This window comes from Tiliqua scincoides, chromosome 4 (genome assembly GCF_035046505.1).
Source record: "Tiliqua scincoides isolate rTilSci1 chromosome 4, rTilSci1.hap2, whole genome shotgun sequence".
Taxonomy (NCBI): Eukaryota; Metazoa; Chordata; class Lepidosauria; order Squamata; family Scincidae; genus Tiliqua; species Tiliqua scincoides.
The window spans coordinates 170,911,310-170,933,261 of record NC_089824.1 but is presented as its reverse complement, the minus strand read 5'-3'; the positions used below and the strand labels follow the sequence as shown (position 1 = coordinate 170,933,261).

Sequence of the window (21,952 nt, the reverse complement as noted above, 5' to 3'; positions counted from 1 at the left end):
CTTTTGTGGGGATGGCTGAAAGTGTGGGAAACCAGCACCTCTGTTGGTTGTTCATGAGTTTTATGCTCAAGGCATAGAGAGATCCTGCAGTTCCTTAGCTTTGACACCTGTTGGAGATCAGAGAGGGTATCTCAACCTGATCCATATTACTCTCTGTCTGCCTGGTTCCATGCTGAAATAACACAGAGCAGGGGATGTTGTTCAAAATCCTCAGGCCATTCCAGCCAAAGGAAGGAGGAGATCTCTTTCCAGACTCTTTTGAGAAAGGTAGGTGCACATGTGTGGGAGAAGGATTGAAAAAAATAAAACCTAGCACCTGCATCACACTTTCTGAGTAAACAAACCATTTCACATGTGTTACCTTGGCATAATCATCACTACAACTCTGTAAGGTAAGTATTATCTTGGAGAACTGAAGCTGAGAGGGAGTGGCTGGGTTAACTGATAAGTTCATGGTGTGGGTGAAGACTCAGGGAAGTCCTGAGTCACAGCTCAGTCTCAGACTATAACTGCTGTCAGTCCATGGGGCACAAATGTTCTTGTCAAAACAGCATCATGCTTGTGTCAGAAACTGTGCAGAAGGGAACTTTTCACAGGCTACAACACACTAATACAGTGGTTCCCAAACTTTTTAGCTATGGGACCCACTCTTTAAAATGATACTCTATTGCAACCCACCTAGCTTTATGAGATTAAAAAAAAGTTTCACTTTACCAGCCGCTCAAGCCTCTGTTTTTATTCTTTTTGCTATGGTGGGGGGGGAGGCCACCTTCTGGAGCATTTATGAAGCTCCATGTTCATCGGATCAGGACCATTCTGGTGGCCTTGCGTTCTTCTTTGCCTGACCTTTGATAAGAGCCTTGCCTACTCATAAGTAAATGTGCACATGTGGCTCAGTTTCACTTTCCATGGGGCTCAACATACTTTCCTTGTTAACTAAAAGGGGAGAGACTTCTTTCTCCAGCGTTTTCTGGGGCCTGCCTTCATCAGATCAGGACAATTCTGGTGGCAATGTGTTCCTCTCAGCCTGTCCTCCAAAGTGGACTAAGACATTTTTGCCTACTCCTGAGTAAACATGCACGTGTGGGGTTCAGTTTCACTTTCCATAGGGCTCAATACATTTTCTTTATCCCCTATCAGCTTGTCAGTTTCACAATCCACCAACAATCAGGTTGCAACCCACTGGTGGGTCATGACCCACTTTTTGAGAACTATTGCACTAATACATTCATATTGTTGTGTACATAGTACTGATGTACAGTATGCAGACACATCCATGCACTCTCTCTCACACACATGCACGCACACACATTTGGGCTGTCCTGGAAAAGAGTTTTTTAAAAACCTAGAGTTCAGACATGGTCTACATGCCCCCTTCTTATATTGACTTATTCTGTGTGGCCAATACTGCAATTTTTGTCCTATGCAGGCTAATTTTCCATGAAAGTGGAACCCATTAATTTGTTTATCAAAAAACTCAGCACTCAACACAGAACCTCCAGGGCCTTTGTGTGATTTACCAATCTGCCTATAACACTATGAGTCAGAGATTCCTATTTCCTTGTCAACACAAGCATCGTCTCTGGTTTTGACTTCACATCTATGCCTTTGATTCAAATGAAGACAGTTCTACACAAAGCACTGAAGGAGTGAAATAGAGCAGAGCTGACTCGTATGCCAAGAGTCAGAATTTGGACCACGCATGACCATTAGAGATTGTTCCTGTGCTGTCACGCTCATGATCTCAGGGAGTTTGACCACGGTGCCTCTCAACCTAACAAGTCAGTTTTTCCCCCACCAGCAATCGTCAGTATCTAGTGACCTCGAGAACATTTTATTTCCTTAACCCTACGTGTACAAGTGAGCAGACAGGTAGTCCTGACAAAAACTGGGTGCTTGGGGGCATGGGCAGTGAGTTGGCAAGGCCCTTATACAAATGCTGCTGTGTTAATGTATGAATACCTTCTCCAATATATGTGACAGGAAGCATGTCCATTTCCACAGATCAGGACTGAATGGGTGAACAGGTGTGTGCCCAAAGGAAAGCATGCACAAATTGTTACAGAATGCGCACAACTATTGCAGAAGGAGATTACATACAGTGTTTGTACAACTAAGTATCTGCAAGGCGGAATGCTATATTGTGCATTCCTGAATGTGTGTGGAATACAACATTGGTGCAAAAGGGAACAATTGCATGAGAGGATTTTGTGGACCATCAGCAGTCAGGTGGGGGAACACATTTCTCTTGCTTGGTCCCAGAGTGTAGAGGGTCACCGACGGTCGAACTGTCCATAGCCTATGCAGGTGACACTTGGCTGGATGAGACAGAGGATACCTCAGTCTTGCTCTGGGATACCGTTGATGAGACATCATCATCGCCAAAGGGGTTCTTGCCACAGCAGATTGTGGTGATCATGCAGTTACGGAACTGGGAAGAAAAAAGAAAAGAAAGATGCCCTGGAATAACTGAAGTATACTCTACAGTCAGGGACACTTATCTGTAAGACAGACACTCTGGGACAAAAGAGGGGGTCACTATATGCCTCATTGGCCTAAATGGGTTGCTAATCATCTGTTTATTAACTTACATCATAGAGATGTAATTTCCAAGAAGTAACTTGATGACCATTGGGAACTCCAAGTAACTCAGAACAGCAGCTCAAGAGAGACCCTCACATACAACTGGACAAAGGCCAACAAGGACTGCTGTTGGCTGACACTGAGGTTCATCAGCCCAATATCATAATGAAATCCAAAAGTGCAATGTCATAAAATTACAAAGCCAGATAAATGTAGGATGATAACTGAAGAACAGATTATCAAAGGAGGAGTCAACATGGAGGAGTTTGCAGTAGAGTCTACTGGGACACTGATTACCAAAATGGGTTTTTCTTTACCTGATCCAAGAAGACTCTTACCTGTTTGTTCATGAGGACATAGATGACGGGATTGTAAAGAGATGAGCTCTTTGAGAAGAAGGCAGGCACTGACATGAATGTAGCAGAAAACTCTGCCCCTTTGTTGGTGAAAATCCAAAATGCCACCACTGCATAGGGGGTCCAGGCAAGAAGAAATCCCAAAACCATCAGGATCACCATGCGGGTAACTTCTTTCTCTGCCTTTTGAGTGGATGCAGACTCCTGTTGCTGAGCAGCTGCCTGGGAAAATGAAATGCATGAAAAAGAAATTTAATCAAGGGAACTCTTTCAAGTTGACCTGAAATTGGGGTGAATTGCACACAATCTTCTCAGTAAGGTGGAGTGTGTAACCAACCATTACTGCAGCCACCACTGCTTGTCTTGACCACTAGAAGAAGGCCATGGAGGCCATGACCACTAGAAGAAGGCAGGAGAGCCATAAGATTTAGGAACTGAAAGTTAGTCGTACCATTTGCTTCCCAAGAAGATGCAATTGTTGGGAAGGACTGATCCCTTTCCCATGACAGTTTCCAGAAAACTGACAAGTGGCAGAAAACTCGTGATGAATCCGATCGGACACGGAGTAGAGCTCATTACAGAGCCTACTCTGTGGCGGTGGTAGCAGCGAAGAGGTCATTCTTCTCTGCTACCATTGCGTCTGCTGACAGCCGTCCGGCAGAGCTGTTCCGTGTGGTGCAGGGCCTCCTCCATCAGGCCCCTCCAGTAGATCAGGAGGAATACATGGGCAGCCGCTGTGACATGTTTGCGCAACATTTCGCAGATAAAATCAATCGTATTCGTCACGACTTGGATGCCACATTGACAATGTCTGATGATGTCCCCCTGGCAACTGCTTGTCCAGTGTTGTGGGATTCTTTTCAGCTTGTGCAGCCTGAGGATGTGGACAGACTCCTTTGGAGTGTGAGGCCGTCTGCCTGCCTGTTTGATCCTTGCCCGGCTTAGCTGATAAGAGCGGCCCGGGGTGGACTGGCTGAGTGGACGGGGAGGGTGGTCAACTCTTCCTTGGTGGAGGGGACATTGCCACTCGCTTTGAAGCGGGCGGTGGTTCGCCCCCTCCTGAAGAAGCCCTACCTGGATTCTACTGTGCTGAATAACTACCGGCCAGTCTCCAACATCCCGTTTCTGGGCAAGGTAATCGAGCGGGTGGTGGCGGCCCAACTCCAGAGGGTCTTGGATGAAGCGGATTATCTGGACCCTTTTCAATCTGGTTTCAGGCCGGGCTTTGGGATGGAAACTGCCTTGGTCGCCTTGGTGGATGACCTACGCTGGGGACTAGACAGGGTGAGTGCGTCCCTGTTGGTCCTGTTGGACCTCTCGGCGGCTTTCGATACCATCGACCATGGTATCCTTCTGGGCCGATTGGCCGAGTTGGGAGTTGGAGGCACTGTTTTGTGGTGGTTCCGCTCCTACTTGGAGGGTCGGTCCCAGATGGTGGTGCTGGGGATGCCTGTTCGACACCCTGGCCCTTGAAGTGCGGGGTGCCACAGGGTTCAATTCTGTCCCCCATGCTATTTAATATCTACATGAAACTGCTGGAAAGGTCATCCGGGGGTTTGGAGTGGGGTGTCATCAATATGCTGATGACACCCAGCTCTATCTCTCCTTTTCTCCAGACTCCAGGGTGGCGGTTGAGGGCCTGGAGCGCTGTCTGGAAGCAGTGAGGATCTGGATGGGGGTTAACAAGCTGAAATTAAATCCGGATAAGACAGAGGCTCTCCTGGTTCGGAAATCCTCGATGCAGGAGCTGGATTATCGGCTTGCTCTGAATGGGGTTGCACTCCCTCTGAAGGAGCAGGTCCACAGCTTGGGGGTCCACCTGGACTCGCAGCTGCTCCTGGACTCCCAGGTGGCGGCTGTGGCTAGGGGAGCCTTCGCGCAGCTTCGGCTGGTGTGCCAGCTGCGGCCGTACTTGGATCGTGCAGATCTGGCCACGGTGATCCATGCTACGGTGACATCGAGGTTAGATTATTGTAACGCGCTTTATGTGGGGCTGCCCCTGAAGACGGTTCGGAAACTGCAATTAGTGCAGAATGCGGCGGCCCATGTGGTCGCTGGAGCTAGGCGGTTTGACTCTGTCAGTCCGCTTTTCCAGGGGCTACACTGGCTGCCCATTCGTTTCCGGGCCCAATTCAAGGTGCTGGTCTTTACCTTTAAAGCCCTATACTGCTCTGGGCCAGGCTATCTTAGAGATCGCCTACTCCCGTACAATCCGGCTCGTCCTCTCAGGTCATCAGAGAAGGCCTTTTTACATGTGCCGCCGCCTAAAGAAGTACGTGGGGCGGCAGCAAGAAATAGGGCCTTCTCAGTAGTGGCACCAATGTTATGGAACTCCCTTCCCCTTGACTTGAGAATAGCTCCCTCCCTCGAGACCTTTCGGCGAGGCCTGAAGACCTTGTTGTTTACACAAGCCTTCTGACTCTATGGCCTTTTTAACATCTTTTATACATCTTTTAGTTTTTTACAGGTGTGATTCCTCCTTGAACTGCTGTTTTATGCTCTTTTTATTCTGACTTTTATCTGATTACTGTTTTTATGGTTTCTCTTAATGTGTTTTTAATATGTTTTTATCTGTTAAATTATGTTTTAATTTGTTTTTTTAATATGTTGTAAGCCGCCCTGGGTCCCTTTGGGGAGAAGGGCGGGATAAAAATAAAGTTTATTAATTATTATTATTATTATTATTATTATTATTATTATTATTATTATTATTATTATTATTATTATTTCCATTTGTCCATGCCATCAAGAGAAGCTCTTCTCCTTCCTTGTGACTCTGACAACTGGTAGCTATAACTGAAGATTGGTCCCAGCAGTTACTTCTTCTCTTCACCATCAATCTTGGCAGTTCACTGCTTTCTGTCAGTAGACAAGATGAGTGATGCCAACAACAGTGTGCAACTGCCTTCAGGTATTCATTAAGAGGGTAACATATGAGTTAGCCCTTAATGGGAACTGGATGCCTAGAATATTGTGGATGGAAAAACAGCAGATCAGAGACTAGGGAACACCTATAAAGTAGGTCTCATTCAAAAGACCCTTGGGAGTACGTAGTTTCCAAAAACATACTTTCCAATAGCCTTATGGCTTTGCTTCTTCAGAATCCTTCCCTGCCTCAACTTGCTTACATAGCATAGCTAAAAACAACATAGACAGCAGTAGGATCATATCCAGGTATCTTGTGACACCCTTGATCTGAAGAGTCTATCCTGCAAGGAAGAGTCATCACAACATTGCTTTCAATGTCTTCCTGTACATTGAGAAGGAAGATACTTTACCTCTCGGACTTTGCATATGAGTCGCCCATAGGAAAAGAAGATGACCACCACAGGGATCACAAAGTGGATGACAAACATGTAGAGGACATAGGATTCATTGTGGTAATCAGGGTTGTGAGTGTAATAGTCAGGGCCACAGGAACACTGCATCCCCTCGGGTATGTATCTACCAAACAAGAAAGCAAACAAAGAAAGAGTATTATTGAATTCTTATTGTCCATTAGCCCTCTGAATTTTTTTTACAAAAAGAATCACTGAATGAGAAACCAAGGCATATCATGTGACTAAATAAATCACTAATACTAAGATTGCTACCAAATTTCGCATAAAGCAAAGTTTTTAGCTGTGTCTGGAGGTTAAGGTGTAACATCTTAAAGAAAGCAAAACAAATTATTTAGCTAAGACTGGCACAAATTCTCAGAGGTGATCCACACTTCCCTATAGTGCCATCCACAAAAGGCTGGTGTTAATTAAGAGGTCCTTGCTCAGTGAAACCAGCAAGAAGTTTTGAGGGAAAGAACAAGAGTAGCAAAAGACTAGCAATAAGACTAGCAAAATGTCCCACACAGTTTCCACACATTCGCAATGGATGACATTAACTCCCTTATATGAGCCTGCCTTTCACCCATCCCTAGTCTTTGTCCACCCCAAAACATTTTAGCCTAAACACCTAACACCCCAAATCTACTGGGGCCTTGCACTGCATTGTGAAAGCTAGGCTGCTGGGCTGCCATTGTGCACTTCCAAGCCACTGCCCCAACTGGGCAGTGGCACAGCACACACACTAGTAGCTCCAGAAGCCTCCATCGGCACTGGTAAATTAGTGTCAGGGGCATGTCATGGGTGGGGAGGATCAGGCAGCAGGTAAAAGGGAGGGAGGAGTGGGTCTTAGTAGCACTGGTGTGCACCAGATCTTATAGAGCGTCTATCCAAGGAGACCCATAGGCAATCAGGCAGTATACGGGGGGAGGGGCTATCCCATCACATGCAGCACATGCTCTGTTGCCATGGCTTCATGCTATAACATGGCAGGGGATAGGATTGCGCAGTGAGTTCCTTGCAGCAGCTTCCAATCATTCCTGACCTGTTCTTGAGCCTAGGGCCTTTGAGGATGAGCCTAGGGCCTTTGTAGACAACACTTACCTGATGCCTCAATTCTAGTTGGACTGTTTCTCCAGGATACAGGAAAGGGTTGTTTTGAAGGGGGGAAAGTGCTTCATGTGAGGTAGCTCCACTTCCTAGTTATTCTAAGGTAACCACAAAGTCACATGGAGCCACTGCAAACATTATCCTCTCCAGTGAATACTGTAATAATCAAGTGAGGGCACAAGGTCAAGGCACCACTCAGTTTCCTTCCTAGGAAATCTGACGTGTCCCTGTGCCACAGTAATGATGCCATGCCAACTTCAAGATTCCCTGGAAGGATGTAGCAAATGAACTGAGCATGTTTGCTGTTTGCTCTAAGTAGGTGTGTTGCACTCGGATGTGTAGCATCCATTTGTTATGACACATGCTACCTCCCACAGGGCATTAGCAATTTGTTCTCATCTCTGCACAGCTGAGTGTGTGGTTCAACTTGTCAGACACCTGTTCATTTTTTGTGGCAAGCGGAATGAGGAAGGCAGCAGGGCAGGAGTACTTGAGTCTCCCAAGGCAACTGCAAGACAGCAATAGGTATCTGTTATCTATTCCTGTTGAAGGTGGTCAAGCAGGGAATATAAAACCTTGGAGCCAAAGGCCAGGTCCATTGACCTTGTATCTATGTTGCAACCATCTATCTATGCATTTATGTTGAAGCTATGTATCTATGTCCTATATAAACGAAGCTGCACTAAACCATTTGCTTCTCTCAACCAGGTATGTGACGGAAGAGGTGGCTGCAAGTAGCATCTATTAATGTAATCAAAGAATATGGGTTAACAGCCCCTTGTTTCCATATTTCTCACTGCCGTAGTTCGTTCACTTAGAGCCCAATCCTATCTCCTGCCCACACTAAAACATGCAGCCACACCAAAAAGGTGCAAAAGAACTGTTTTTGCTTACCTCTGTATAAGGCCACAGGCTGCATATGGGTCTCCTCAGACATATGCCAGCCATTTTGGTGGGGTACGTTCAAGAAGAGAAAAGGGGTGGGGTGGTTTTGAAACAAAGGGATAAGATCCACTATGTGTGACTGCTACCCTATCCTTCCCTCCCCAGCCCCAGTTCTTCCCCCCCAATATGCATGCCCTGTTACTCCCCTCCCAGCCCGTGAACCACCCCCTGCACCAGCTTACCTGTACTGGAACAAGTCACCAGCTGCAGCAATGGGTTGATGAGGATGCTGCCATTTTGTGGCAGCTGCTCAAAAATGGCCACCAATAGCCTGCTCTGTGTCCCACTGCCAAAAACTGTATGATAGGATTGGGCCATTACAGACTCAAGGAATGATTAAGGCCCAAACTACACAATACTGTGAGCACATCAACACTGACAGCAACATTTTGTTAAAGATGCATGAAATGACATGATGTCTTCATGCTCAGTGTTTCTCTGCTTCCCTCACAAGCAGCAGAAGCAGCTAATTAGACAGAGCAGAGATGAGGACACATTGAACACGAGGATGCAGTCATGGATGGTATTATTAACTAACATTGCCAGTGATGGAGAAGAGATGTGGGCTGGCAGTAGCTTATTCACAGTCACAGAGTTTGGGCCTCTGAGGTTGAAATGACTTGAAAAAAAACTTCTGACATAATCCGATCCTAGTTTTGACCCTGGAAACATCTCTTGGTGCAGAAACAGGGTTTTTATCCCAGGATGGTTTCCTTGGAATAACAATTGCTTAAGTCAAGCTCAGGGAAGGTGTATCAGAGTCCTTAATTGGGGCTGTCAATATTCTGAACAAGAGGAAGCACTTATAGGTATGTGACAGCTGTTTTTTTTTTAATCACTGCAGCACAGTGATGGCACATCTTCTGACATATTCTCTTCTAAGCCATGGTTGGTGTAACTGCCTTCTGGAGTGTTATATTAATAGACTGAAGACTGCACGACATTAGCAAAAGGTTCCGGTGACAGAGTAAGAGCCCCAATGTATTGCATTGAGGTCAACCCAAGGTGTAGTTGAGGTGTCCAACTATGAAAATCTTCTACCTTCAGCCCTTTCCTACATGCCTGCATAGATGCCTTTGAGCAGGAGTGTCCAATATAAGATACTTGGGGACTTCTCCAGTACAGCTGGCCACAACCCCTTACACTCCACACACTATCAAATCATTTTCAGAATCAAGAAGCCACTTACTCACTATCGACCCGGAGGGGGGTTGCAGCTTAGTCTGTAACTTGGATAAAATACAACAGAAGCAGCATTTCTTATGTACATGTGGAACAGCCATATAGTTTGTTAGACCATTGGTCCACCCAGCTCAATATTGCCTATGCTGACTGGATAGTGCAGCTTTCTGGGGGTCTTCCCCAACCCTACCTGTGGATAATGCCAGAGAACCTGCTTGGGATTCCTGCGTACAGATCATGTGCTCTACTATACAGAACCCTCAATCCTAACCCCTTATGTCAGTGCTTCCCAGCACTGACATAAGGGCAATGCATCTCCGAGGTAAGGGAACAAACATCCCCTTACTTTGAGGAGGCCTCCGTGAGTGACACCCAACTGCAGGATGCAGCACACGTCGCATTGGCACAGCTATGCCAGTGCTGGAAAGCACTGACATAAAGGGTTAGGACTGCGCCCTTAAACTGCCAATGAAATTTTCTGGGCCTCCTACTACTGAGCATAGAGACAGAGACAGAAGTAAAATTGTAAGGTGAGCTATAAACAAACCTTTGGGAATCAAGCTGCCAGAGCCAAATGTTAAGCACTTACTTGAGCTGCTTGTAACACAGTGTGATAACAGCGTATGCCAGAACATTAATGCTTGATAAGGCACTTGTACCCTTGCTTTCCACTTCTATGCATGAGGGAAGCCTGTTGATCTCAACACCACTAAGACTCCATGAAAATTATTAAAATGAGTCTGTGTGTTAGGAGAACAGAGAAATGTTGACACTGATGATAAGAGATTCAGATGTGGCTACTGAAGTCGCATTTCCATTAAATGTTTGTAGTAAGGAACAGTCACATAAAGGGGAGGATAGAGAAAGTTCTCTGGTTGGGATCTAAAAATGAATTCCACATGCCCAAGGGAGTTTGGAGAAGTGTTGTGTTTCTTGAAAATAATTCCCCAGTGCCACATCAAACTGCTTTTTGAACTGGAGATGGTATTTAAAGGTAGATTGTCATGTGGCATAGATATTGGTGGTTAGAGGGGGAAAAAATCTTTAAAAATGACATTTGTTGGCCCTTATGCATAAGAAAAAACAACAGCATTTGTGAACCAGTCTTTCTACGGCAAGCAGTCTTCGTGGCTCAAATATTAAATTTGGTAAGAGAAATGATTGTACTGATGAGTCTTTTCCTGTTGGAGGACCAGAACTGGATGTTCCAAACAGTTCTCCATGATACAGAAATCTCTAGTCTTTTTCACTAGAATGTAAATGAGAACAAAGGCAATGCAAACTTTCCAGCGCTGGCTTCAATTCTGATTATCGCCCAGCTCTTACCCAGCTATTTAGAAGTGAATAGGAATTAGCTGATCTTGGCTTCCCTTACTTGTTAGGGAATCCCACTGACTTTGAGAATTACTCGAATGGATAGGGCCTATTTGAATGGTTTAGTCTGACAAAATGAGACCGTTTTACTAAAGCTAAAGTTAGTCTACAGTGGCTGCTGGAGCAGAAATAGACGTTGAGTGTGTGTGTTCTCATGCATGTATGCGCGCACAAATATGCCTCAGGCTCTCCAATGGAGAAGGCAGCTGTTAAATAGAGCACAGCAGGTGGAACACGGTATTAGACAATCGCATTACAGGCAGCCAGCACTTCCACTAAACTCCCAGCTAAGTGCAGAGAATCTCTTTCCCTTTCTCCCCCCCCCCTTTCCTTATTGGCTTAGTCTTCTCAGATTAAATGGCAAGAGGTTTAAAAAGGTTCAGGACAACTCCAAATCACAGTTAGTTGGGGCTCTTCAGGTTGCTCAGTACAAGAGTGGCATCATAAGTGAGCTAGATCAGGCCAAGGGCCCATACCCATCAGAGGGCCCACCTGGCCAGGGGGCCCCCCTGAACTCTCAATACTGGTGGCAGTGGTAACATCCAATGCACCATCAGGGGACACCATGAGGATCCAGTCCAAGCCTTTGGCAGAAACAGACCACAATTGCAATACTAGTGAATACAGATGCGGAGCAGGACTACAGTGATAGGCTAAGTCACTTCAGGGTGCATATACTAGAATTTTGGATTGTAGGTGACAGGACTGAAGTCCATCAGCAGCAGCAGAACTTGGACCGGGGGTTAAGGGCTCCATCCCATCCAATTTTCCAGTGCCGATGATGCCGTACCAAGGGGGTATGCACTGCATCCTGTGGTGGAGAGGCAGTCACAGAGACCTCCTCAAGGCTGCATTGTGGCTGCACCAGGACTGGAAAGCTGAATAGGATTGGACCCTTAGTAGGTATACTATTTTTTCTTGTTTCACCCTCATGGAAAGTAGCCCATGTCATCGAATCAAAGTCACGGAAAGCAATTGAATTTCACAGTGTGCAGTATTGCTGCTTTCCAAAGGAAAGACTTCATTGTCATGGAGTCCTATAAGTTTTGATACATTGCAAAACTTCACAACATGCTCATAGCTGAATGTACACTAGCCATATACCACCCCACCTTTCAGTCACCTGTGGCAGTATTGCAAGAAATGTGTGTTGAATTCTAACCTTGATGACTTGTGAAGCACGCGCATGGCCACTTTATATGTTAGACCGCACCCATCTACTCAACCCACATTCTCACTGCACCAGTGAATTGGCCTCAATCAGAGATTAAATGGTTGCACTGAGAACAATGTCCCTGTTCTCCTCCAAGAGTGAAAATGCATGAAGACTTTTGGATGCTGGAGTGATCCTCATATTGACCAATCATACCAACAGGGTCCCCAGATTGATTTGAGGGTCCTGTCTGTGTGATCAATATTTGCAAAGATCCATAGCTTGCCTAGTCAAATATTACTAATTAGGCTGTGAATACAGGGAAATGGTATATGCAGTCATGTCAGAACAGAGTTCTATTCTGCCTTCATCACCACTGTTGTGAATCAAGTGCCAGCCTATGGAAATAAATGGGGTTGACAACAATGAGAGCAGATTTGGATCTGGTTCATAGCAATTACTACACAACTAGACAATTCCTGTTTTATTTAAGTATGTAATGAAAGTATAATTCTCCTTACCTGGACCAGCCAAACAGGGGTGGACAGGCACAGGCCAATGCCATAAACCAAGTAAAAGCAATGCCCATCAAGGCATGGGTGGCCGAGAAGCGGAAGTTGCCCATGGGTTTGCAGATTACAATATAGCGCTCTATGGCCAGGACAACCAGTGACCACAGGGCAACCTGACCTGCAAGCAATAAAGGTAAGATGGAGACATATACAAAGTAATGCAACACAGGTTGGTGGGCCACGAAAAGGGTTTCCTTTCTTAAACCCTTCCTGTTCAAGATCATTTCACGATACCACCAAAGCCCACGATACTCACCAACCCAAAGTGGTGAGCCAAGAAATTCTCTGGTTTGCTTTTGCTAAGAGCTCATCTTGATCTGCATTCAACAGATAGCTTGCAAGACCAGTGATGCGTAGGACAGCCGAGTAAAAGCCACTGATCGCAATTCATGACTGTGATCAAATGCCAGCAATATTACAAGAATTATCATATTCTGATTGTGTACATGAGCATCTGGGTCTATTAATCTATTTATCAAAAGTAATCAAAACTAGGGGGATTATCTAAGCTGAGCAAAGGCTGTGCCATAAGCCTGTTAATGCCCCCAGCATGTGATTATCCAGTGATAAGCCCACAGGGTTTCTGCTGGAATGGCAGCTGCTGCTTTTCAGTCATGGCATTTTTTCCCCCAGCTGAAACAGCAAATCCCACATTTCTTAGGAAGAGAATATTTCTGCACGGAGTTTTCCTATCTCATTTCTTTTCTTTATGGGTCACCCTTCCTGGTACAGGGTGATCAGATACAATGGAGGACAGAGCACCTATACCTTTAACTATTGTATAAAAGAGGACATTTTGGCATGTACAGCTTTTTAAATTCTTCCTTGTTGAGCTGCACCTGCCAAAATTCCCTCTGCTATACCATGGTTAAAGGTCTAAGCACTCTGTCCTCCATTGTATCTGCTCACCCTGTCCTGGTATGACACTGGCTTCCCCACCACAACCATTTCTGCTTAATGATAAACATGTATCTGTTGCTCAGGTTTGGCTGGTTGAGGTTAGCCAACTAAGAGCCCAATCCTATCCAATTTTCCAGTGCCAGTGCAGCTGTGCCAATGGGACGTGCACTGCATCCTGTGGTGGGGAAGCAGTCACAGAGGCCTCCTCAAGGTATGGCAACATATGTTCCCTTACCTCGAGGCTGCATTGTGGTTGCACTGGTGCTGGAAAGTTGGACAGAATTGGGCCCTAACACTGCAATCCTATACATGTCTACTCAGAAGTAGGTCCCACTGTGTTCAATAGGACTTAATTTTTGAAAAGTGTTATTGGATTGTCACCTAAATTACACTTATTAAAAGGCACTGATCCTGATTTGAAAAGAACTGGTTTTTTTTTTCTTTTCCTTTAATCGATTTACATTAACAGGACTCAAGACACTCAGAATCTGATGGAGGCCCCAGTTTGGCATTGCAGCCAGGGTGACCAGATACAGCGGCGGACAGAGTGCCTGTACCTTTAACTACTGTACAGAAGAGGGAATTTTGGCAGGTGCAGCTTTTAAAACCCTTCCTGTTGAGCTGCACCTGCCAAAATTCTCTCTTCTATACAGTAGTTAAAGGTACAGGCACTCTTTCCTCCACTGTATCTGGTCACTCAGACTGCAGCACACAAATAAATATGGGAAGGAGGTCAGCATGGCCTGTGCAGTCTCACTTAAATTAGCACCTGAGAAAAGCCTCTACTAGATCAGCCACCAAAGGTCCATGAAGTTCAGTATTCTGTTCCCTGTGCTGGCGAACCAGATGCTTCCAAGACAGCCAGCACATTCATGGGGGCCAACTCAGGCAGTCACCTCAGGCAGCAGATCGGTGGGGGTCACTTGCCTCCATTTCTCCTTTTCCCATTACCTGAACTGTAAAAGGAATAGGTTGACAGAGCAAAAGAGGAAGTGTGGAGGACTTTGTTGGGCTAGACTAGTGATTTTCAGCGGGTGCCATGGCACACCGGTATGTTGTGAAAGGTTCACAGGTGTGCCATGGGAGTTTGGAGCATAGTGGTTGAAAATTGCTGAAAAACTCTTGCGGGTTCTGTGGCTCTATTAGGGCAACTGTCTGTTGTAATGAATTGTCTTGTCACTCTTTCTCCAGTAGCTCTGCTGGCAGAGGAAGAGGGACAGGCAATTCATTACTACAGATAGTTGCCCTAGAAACAGAGCTGCAGAAACTTCAAGAGTCTCCTGGAAGCAGGAAGTGATATCACAAGAGGCTAAGACCATAGCTAGAGGTATTTGAAAACGGTGCTATTTATTTTACTCAGAAGCAAGTCCATTGTGTTCAGTGAGACTTAGACTGTAATCCCATCTTACTAGCTGGAAACAAACACCTCTAACTATAGAGAAGACCATAGAGGTCAGTGTGCCATGAGAAGAAAAATGTTGAAAAATGCTGGGCTAGACTATTCTTTTCCTTTTCCAATTCAGGGAGTGGAAGAAGCAGAAGTTGACACATCACCGGGCATGAGTGGCAACATTTGGCATGTCACCTCAGGCACTGATAAGTCTTGCATCATAAGTCTCCTATGAGAAGACCACAATCAGGGCTGAAGACAGCAACCCACCTTTGCTGTTGCCCCCAGTAATTGGTATTCAGAGGAATACTGGCTCTGGACACAGAGGTTCTGCATAACCATCATGACTAAAAAAGCATGTGGAACACTTCAAAAGATATACATGAATTCCTCAGGAAACCTGGAAGCTGCTCAGAGTGTGGATAAGTGACCGCTTGCATTTCTTGATGCCCTTTGTGTCACCTCTCCCATTAACTCAAAGACTGGACCAGCCTTGTCCATGACAATATCCACAGAAGCTGCTTACTACTCCGATATCCCATCAACCCCCATCTGATCACTCTTACTGTCTCTTATATTGAACCTGACCCCTCTCAACTTCTTTGTTCTGGGGGTGCAACTAGATATGAGGTCATACAGGAGATAGAAATTTCCCATAGTCTTTTTAAAAAGTTAATAGTAGTTGGGGGGGGGGGTGACACAGACTGAACTGGTTTGAGACTGCGGTGCTCAGTGGGGAGGTTAAGCCCTTTTCCTTCATTCAGTTTTCTTTACTAAAATCACCCCAAAGCTGTTTGCTTCTTAGGGGAAAACATACCTTGCATGGCAAATTTTGAGGAGGGCAGTTTTCAGGAGACAATTTTAGTGTAATACATTTTTCTCCCCATCTACCCTCAGTGCTGCAGTCCAAATCCAAATGTTCTCCCATGACCAGGCCAGTGCTATCATTAGGCCAATTAGGCAGCTTCAGAAGGGCACAGTACTGACCTTTGAGGGGCACAGTTTTATACAGTTTTTTTAACCCATGTAAAAAATGCAACTGACTTTTTTTTTAATTTTAAGATAGACAAGCACTAGCCCATGACTGTAATACAGTGGTTCCCAAACTATGAGCCATGGCTCACTGGGGGGGGGGGCATGGAAACCAGCCAGTGGAGCTGCTGAATCCTCATGAAAAAACTGTCACCCTATATGATGTATAGGATTGCAGCCATAATGGGTAGTCTGACCAATGTCCCAATAGGTCAAGGGAGCTGCCAGTCAAAAAGGTTTGGGAACCACTGCTGTAATAACTTAAAGAAACACATAAGATATCCTGAACATGGCTCTCCTGCCTCACGTCTCATTGCACCCTCCAGAATTGCTCCTCAGTCTCATCCTGCCTTGGAATGCAAGCTCACCTGAGAGCGATTGACCTTCCCTGTGGCTCCAGCCTCCCAGCAGCCCCTGTAAAAGGAAGCAGGAAGACGCTACTGCCAGGTTGGTCAACGGTTCCCATACAGAGTTCCTTGGCTGTGTCTTGAGCCTATCTGCTACTGGTTCTGGTGCTTCTGCCATACTTTGCTTTGATGCCACTAAATCCTGTCATGTCTCTTTGCGTGTTTCCTGCCTTCATTGCCATTCACTTCCTCCTGACCCAGCTATGCTACCTGGCTTGCATATCCTGGCTTGCACCCTGAATCTCAGTCTCCTTGCAATACGGAAAGTGTCTTCCTGCTTCTCCATAGCACAGTATAGATTCTTTTCCAAATGACCCTTTCTTAGGGTTCCTTGCCCCAAAAACTGGAGCCACCAGTGCTCATTCCAAGTCTCTGCAGGACATGATACACACTTTCCTAGGAGTAAACCCCATTGAACACAGTGGGACTTTCTTCGGAGTAGGCATACATAGGCTTGCGCTCTAAAAATGTTTAATTTTTGGCAAGATCATTTTGCCTGCATTTAAAAATAATCTCTAGCACCTTCTGTTTCCAACTATAACTTTGGGTCAAACCATTTAGTGCATGGTTTGATCCTGCAGTTATCCCCCTTTTTCATAAATAGCATGCCCAGGACACCCAAACCAGTTTGGACCCATGGCAAAGGAAAAGGATCTATAGCACTTTGCCCTGGTTGCAGTTCTGATTCAGAAAGAGTTTTGAAGGAAAGCACTAACCCTAGTAAAAGAAACATATTATTAGACACTGTTCAATGGACTCATTGCACAGCAGCTTTACATGTTCTTAGTTTAGCACATCAGTGTGCAGCTGAAAGCCTTAGAAATCTCCCTAGAAGAGGCAGGTATTTCTCCTCTTGGATCATTCTTAGGATCACAGTAGGAAGTGAGGCACATAGAACAGCCCCTTGATGCACACTGCACAACCCGCTTTGGTCCTGTAATTTCCTCTATGAAAAATAAGAGGAATACCAATTCAGGATGAAGCTCCCAGAGCATGTGGATTTTCACAGACCATCAGAAGCATTGTGCAATGTATTCCGAGAGCCCCTTTTGCCATGTGAAAAATAACATACAAATACAAATACAAAAAATACAAATCGATGGTAAGGCCACACCTGGAGTATGGCGTCCAGTTCTGGTCGCCGCATCTCAAAAAGGACATAGTGGAAATGGAAAAGGTGCAAAAGAGAGCGACTAAGAAGATTACTTGGCTGGGGCACCTTCCTTATGAGGAAAGGCTACGGCGTTTGGGCCTCTTCAGGCTGGAAAAGAGGCGCCTGAGGGGGACATGACTGAGACATACAAAATTATGCAGGGGATGGACTAAGTGGATAGAAAGATACTCTTTTCCCTCTCACACAACACCAGAACCAGGGGACATCTGCTAAACTTTAATGTTGGGAGAGTTAGGACAGACAAAAGAAAGTATTTCTTTACTAAGAGTGTGGTTGGTCTGTGGAACTCCTTGCCGCAGGATGTGGTGACTGCATCTGACCTGGATGCCTTTAAAAGGGGATTGGACAAGTTTCTGGAGGAAAAATCCATTACGGGTTACAAGCCATGATGTGTATGTGCAACCTCCTGATTTTAGAAATGGGCTATGTCAGATGCAAGGGAGGGCACCAGGATGCAGGTCTCTTGATATCTGGTGTGCTCCCTGGGGCATTTGGTGGGCCACTGTGAGATACAGGGAGTTGGACTAGATGGGCCTATAGCCTGATCCAGTGGGGCTGTTTTTATGTTCTTATGTTCTTAACACGGCACCAGCTGTGTCCTCTTTCAACCCCTTTTAGGAGATATGTCCAGCAGAATAAAAAGTGACATTCTTCATTTATTTCAGCATTAGACAAAATGTGAAAAATCTGCCGTATACAAGATCCTTCTCAAGTATAGGGAGTAACAATTCTGACATGGCTTATAATCTAGTTAGGCAAGAGGTTTTAATTTATCAGTGGTAAATTTACTTTCAACGGCATCTTTCTTCATCATCCATCAACCTCTCCAGTACTTGAAAATGGTAGACATTCTCTATGGCATCCATACAGAAAATGCAGAGTACATACAAAGTGTTTTTCTTTTATACACACACACATAGTTTCACATGATGATGATTTTTTCCCACCCTTAAATATTCAGTGCTGCTAATTATATGTGTTGTGTTTAGCCCTGGAATGATCAGTGCACCAGTGATGGATTTTAGTTCCAAGTGCCTGACCAGAATCAGTTGTGTCTTTGAAACAGAAAAAAGGTTGTGCAATCTGAAGAGTGGGAAGCAATTATTCAGCATTGTAGAATTTGGATGTTCTTACTAGGGTAGAACGATAATGGCTAGGAAAATGCTGTTTATAAGAATATTGTAAAACTTGCAAAAAGCAGAGAATATCTCGGGTTCAGAGGAGAGTGACAAGGATGATCAAGGGCTGGAAAACAAGCCCTACGAGGAAATGTTGAGGGAACGTGGTATGTTCAGCCTGGAGAAAGGAAGGTTGAGAGGAAATATGATAGCTTTCTTCAAATACCTGAAGGGCTGTCATATGGAAGAAGGGACAAATTTGTTCTCAACTGTCTCTGAAAGTAGAACTAGATCCAACAGGTACAAACTGCAGTAGAAGATTTTCCCATTGGGCATCAGGAAAAAATTTCTGATGGTAAGGGCAGTGGAACAGATTGCTGACGGCAGTGGTGAGCACTCCCTCACTAGAGATCTTCAAGCAGAGGCTCGAAAAGCACCTGTTGGAGATGTTCTAGGTAGGGGGTTGGAATAGATGACCTATTAGGTACCTTCCAACTCAATGATTTTATGGTTCTATGATTTCCTAAACATTTCCTAGTCCTCTTACTAGAAGTCAGCATTTGAGATAAGCAGTTCAGTTTTGTAGGGTTAAAATATTATGATGTTGAATCTACTGTCAGTCTACAGCAACAATTTTCAACCGTCGTGCCATAGTACATTGGTGTGCTGCGAATGGTCCCCAGGTGTGCTGTGGAAGTTTGGGAGAGGGTTATTTATTAGTGAGGTCATTGGGAAATGTGAGTCCCATGCCAGAAGCATGGTGTCAATTATAAAAAGTGATGGTGTTCCTTGACAATTTTAGCACCTTGTTAGTATGCCATGAGATGAAAAAGGTTGAAAATTGCTGGTTTACAGCAATCACAGCACACTACAGAAACCTAGTTAGAGCTAAACAGATCTTCATCTTATCAGGGTATAGGTGGAACCCAAGAACCCAATGCATACCACATTGAGTTCCATCGTGAAAGAAATGTGGTATAGAAATGCAAGAAATAAATAAATGTATGGGTACTGGATGCTTTAATTTGTTTCCTAGATCACCTCTATTTTGATACACCTTCCTGTCCACAGGGGTGCTCAGGCAACCTGTTTTTTGCAAGCAGGATGAGTCAACGTTTTCTGTTTGTTCCCTGAAATGCAGACTTCTTGACTACAAACAGAAAGTGGTTGTTCACTGAGGATGCTACCAAAAAATTGTCACCCTACAATTCCACCAGACTTCCACAGTTTGGTGAACCTACTTCAGACATAGAATTCCCACAAAGAAAATACTGTCTTGTAAACATTTATGGAACCCATGTGTGCCAACTCATTATATGCAACACACATGATTACAATACAGGAAGGTTGCACATATGAATATTTTGCTTTGCGCAAAACACACATGCAGGAATTTTGTCATACTTGAATTTTGAAGAAACCCTAAGTCTACAATTCTGCAGAGATGATGTATCACAAAATTCCTAATTTTTTAGTATCGTTCTAGATGAGGGATCGGAAAGGGGATTGGTGTTTTATGAGCTGGGACACTAGTGCGTCAAATCAAAATAATAAATAAATGGGCACTCGGGTTTTGAGGTCAAAATAAACGACTAATGTCTCACTGCATGAAAAGGTTTTACTTTTTAAATAGTATTCCCCCTAGATTTGCTGGTGATATACTCCTCTTGGCTTTTAACATTTCATCGGTAAATTTTAATCGTATAAAACGGAAAGATTATGAGAAAGTTCAGGAAGTCACTGTAAAGCCAGAAGAATGAAACAACCCTTTTCAGATCTACCAGATACTGGTCAAGAGGTGTGACTATAAAGAAACCGAAGATATGCAGAACAGTGTGAGTCAACCACACCATGGGTCCCCATTGCTAAGCTAGACCTGGGACACTTGCCATGCTGCTCATGATTTCTTTGAGGATCTTACCTCCGAGTGTAGCAAAGAAGCCCTCAACAGCACAGCCGATGGGACCAAAGATGAAGTAGCCATTCCAGGCTGTGTAGAAGGTGACTGTGAAGCCAAAGCAAGCCATGAAGAGGTCCGCTACCGCCAAGTTAACCAGGATATAGTTGAGCGGCTGCCGCAACTTCTTATGTTTGAAGGTCACAAGGAGAGTGAGGATGTTGATGGGCAGCCCAGTGGAGATGAGGAAGAAGATGTAGACGCAGACAGTTTTGAAAACCCACGGATCTGCTAGGTAATACTGGGGATATTCAAAAGGGCTCCGCACCAGCCCTGTTTTATTGGAGAGTGGCACATAGAAATTGACACCTTCTGTTCCATTCATGATTTGCTTATTTGATCAACTGTTGTTTTGTTATTCTTTTTAAGCCAATTTAACTTGGGAGTTTTCTCCCCAACCCTTGATTAATTGTCTCCCCAACCCTTGATTAATTGTTCTAAAGAAAACAGCAGATCCCCTTCGGGAACACAGAGCTGGTGCATCTGCCCTCATCCACGTCCTAGAGCTGGCAGAGCCAGGATCCAAAGGGGTTTTTTATACCCTCTGCCCAGTTCTATTGGAGGAAAAGAAGGAGGGAGGCTGGGAGGGGAGGATCAGGGTCTAGGCTAACTTTATATGACAAGGGCAAGGGGATTGAGAGGGGCTGATGCTTTAAGCACCCTAAGCAGCTAGTTGGCCCCAAAACCTGTCCTAAGGCGCATTAGTTTCCATTAAGTGTTTAATATCATTTAAAGGGGTTGGTTATTGAGAAATTAGGGAGAAGGCTAGGATGGCAAGTATCTGACGAAGGAAAGTTTTAGGTTAGTCCAAAAAAAAAAAAATGTAGAGAAGAAGAGCAGGAAAGCTTTGTAGCCATATGGAAGAGAGTGTACAATTACTTCCTTGCCTATATCCCACTGGCAAATTATTTATTGCAATCCGTGTGCAAATACATGTGCAGTTCCAGTAGAAATATATCCACACATCTCTGATATCAGGGCAAACTCAGAGTGGGAGCTCCAATGTGGACCGCAATATTTGGAAAGGTTTGCATGGGAGGACTTTTTTCCTAATGTATTCTGGTCTCAATATACCACTGTGATATCCTTAAAAATGACACTAAAATGATTTTGAAACCAATTTCTTTGACAAAGGTATGCTTAAAGAAAATCAATGTTGGTTTCAAAATTTTGCAGTGTCATTTTTCCCAAAGTAATTCCCATCATACTTAATATTTTCATACTGCTTTTTGCTTATGGATATCACATAGGGGATATGACTTTACGAAGTGTTTTACATCTGCAGAAGGATATATTTCAATAAGAAAAGCAAAGATCACACAAATTTAGTATCTCCATCCCACTTGATATTCATTCTTTTCAATCAGCTCATCCCAGAGCAA

At 44.6% G+C, this 21,952-nt stretch overlaps 1 protein-coding gene across 1 annotated transcript; it reads right to left on the bottom strand.

The window, feature by feature from the left end:
- Nucleotides 1-2,299: 2,299 nt before the first annotated feature.
- Nucleotides 2,300-20,895, bottom strand: LOC136647514 (green-sensitive opsin). Its single transcript, XM_066623103.1, has 5 exons — nucleotides 20,535-20,895; nucleotides 12,542-12,710; nucleotides 6,218-6,383; nucleotides 2,922-3,161; nucleotides 2,300-2,431 (listed from the first exon to the last, which is right to left on the bottom strand). Exons 1-5 carry the CDS (start codon nucleotides 20,893-20,895, stop codon nucleotides 2,300-2,302), a joined length of 1,068 nt encoding a protein of 355 aa, XP_066479200.1.
- Between the last annotated feature and the right edge of the window lie 1,057 nt (nucleotides 20,896-21,952).

What these genes read in the sequence shown, in the direction of transcription:
- LOC136647514 (XM_066623103.1), bottom strand. Translation starts at nt 20,895, where the DNA reads ATGAATGGAACAGAAGGTGTCAATTTCTATGTGCCACTCTCCAATAAA. An exon ending in CTTCTTTGCTACACTCGGAG is followed by an intron (nt 12,711 to 20,534) that starts GTAAGATCCTCA and finishes TATTGCTTGCAG; the next exon opens with GTCAGGTTGCCCTGTGGTCA. An exon ending in TCATATGCAAAGTCCGAGAG is followed by an intron (nt 3,162 to 6,217) that starts GTAAAGTATCTT and finishes TCATTTTCCCAG; the next exon opens with GCAGCTGCTCAGCAACAGGA.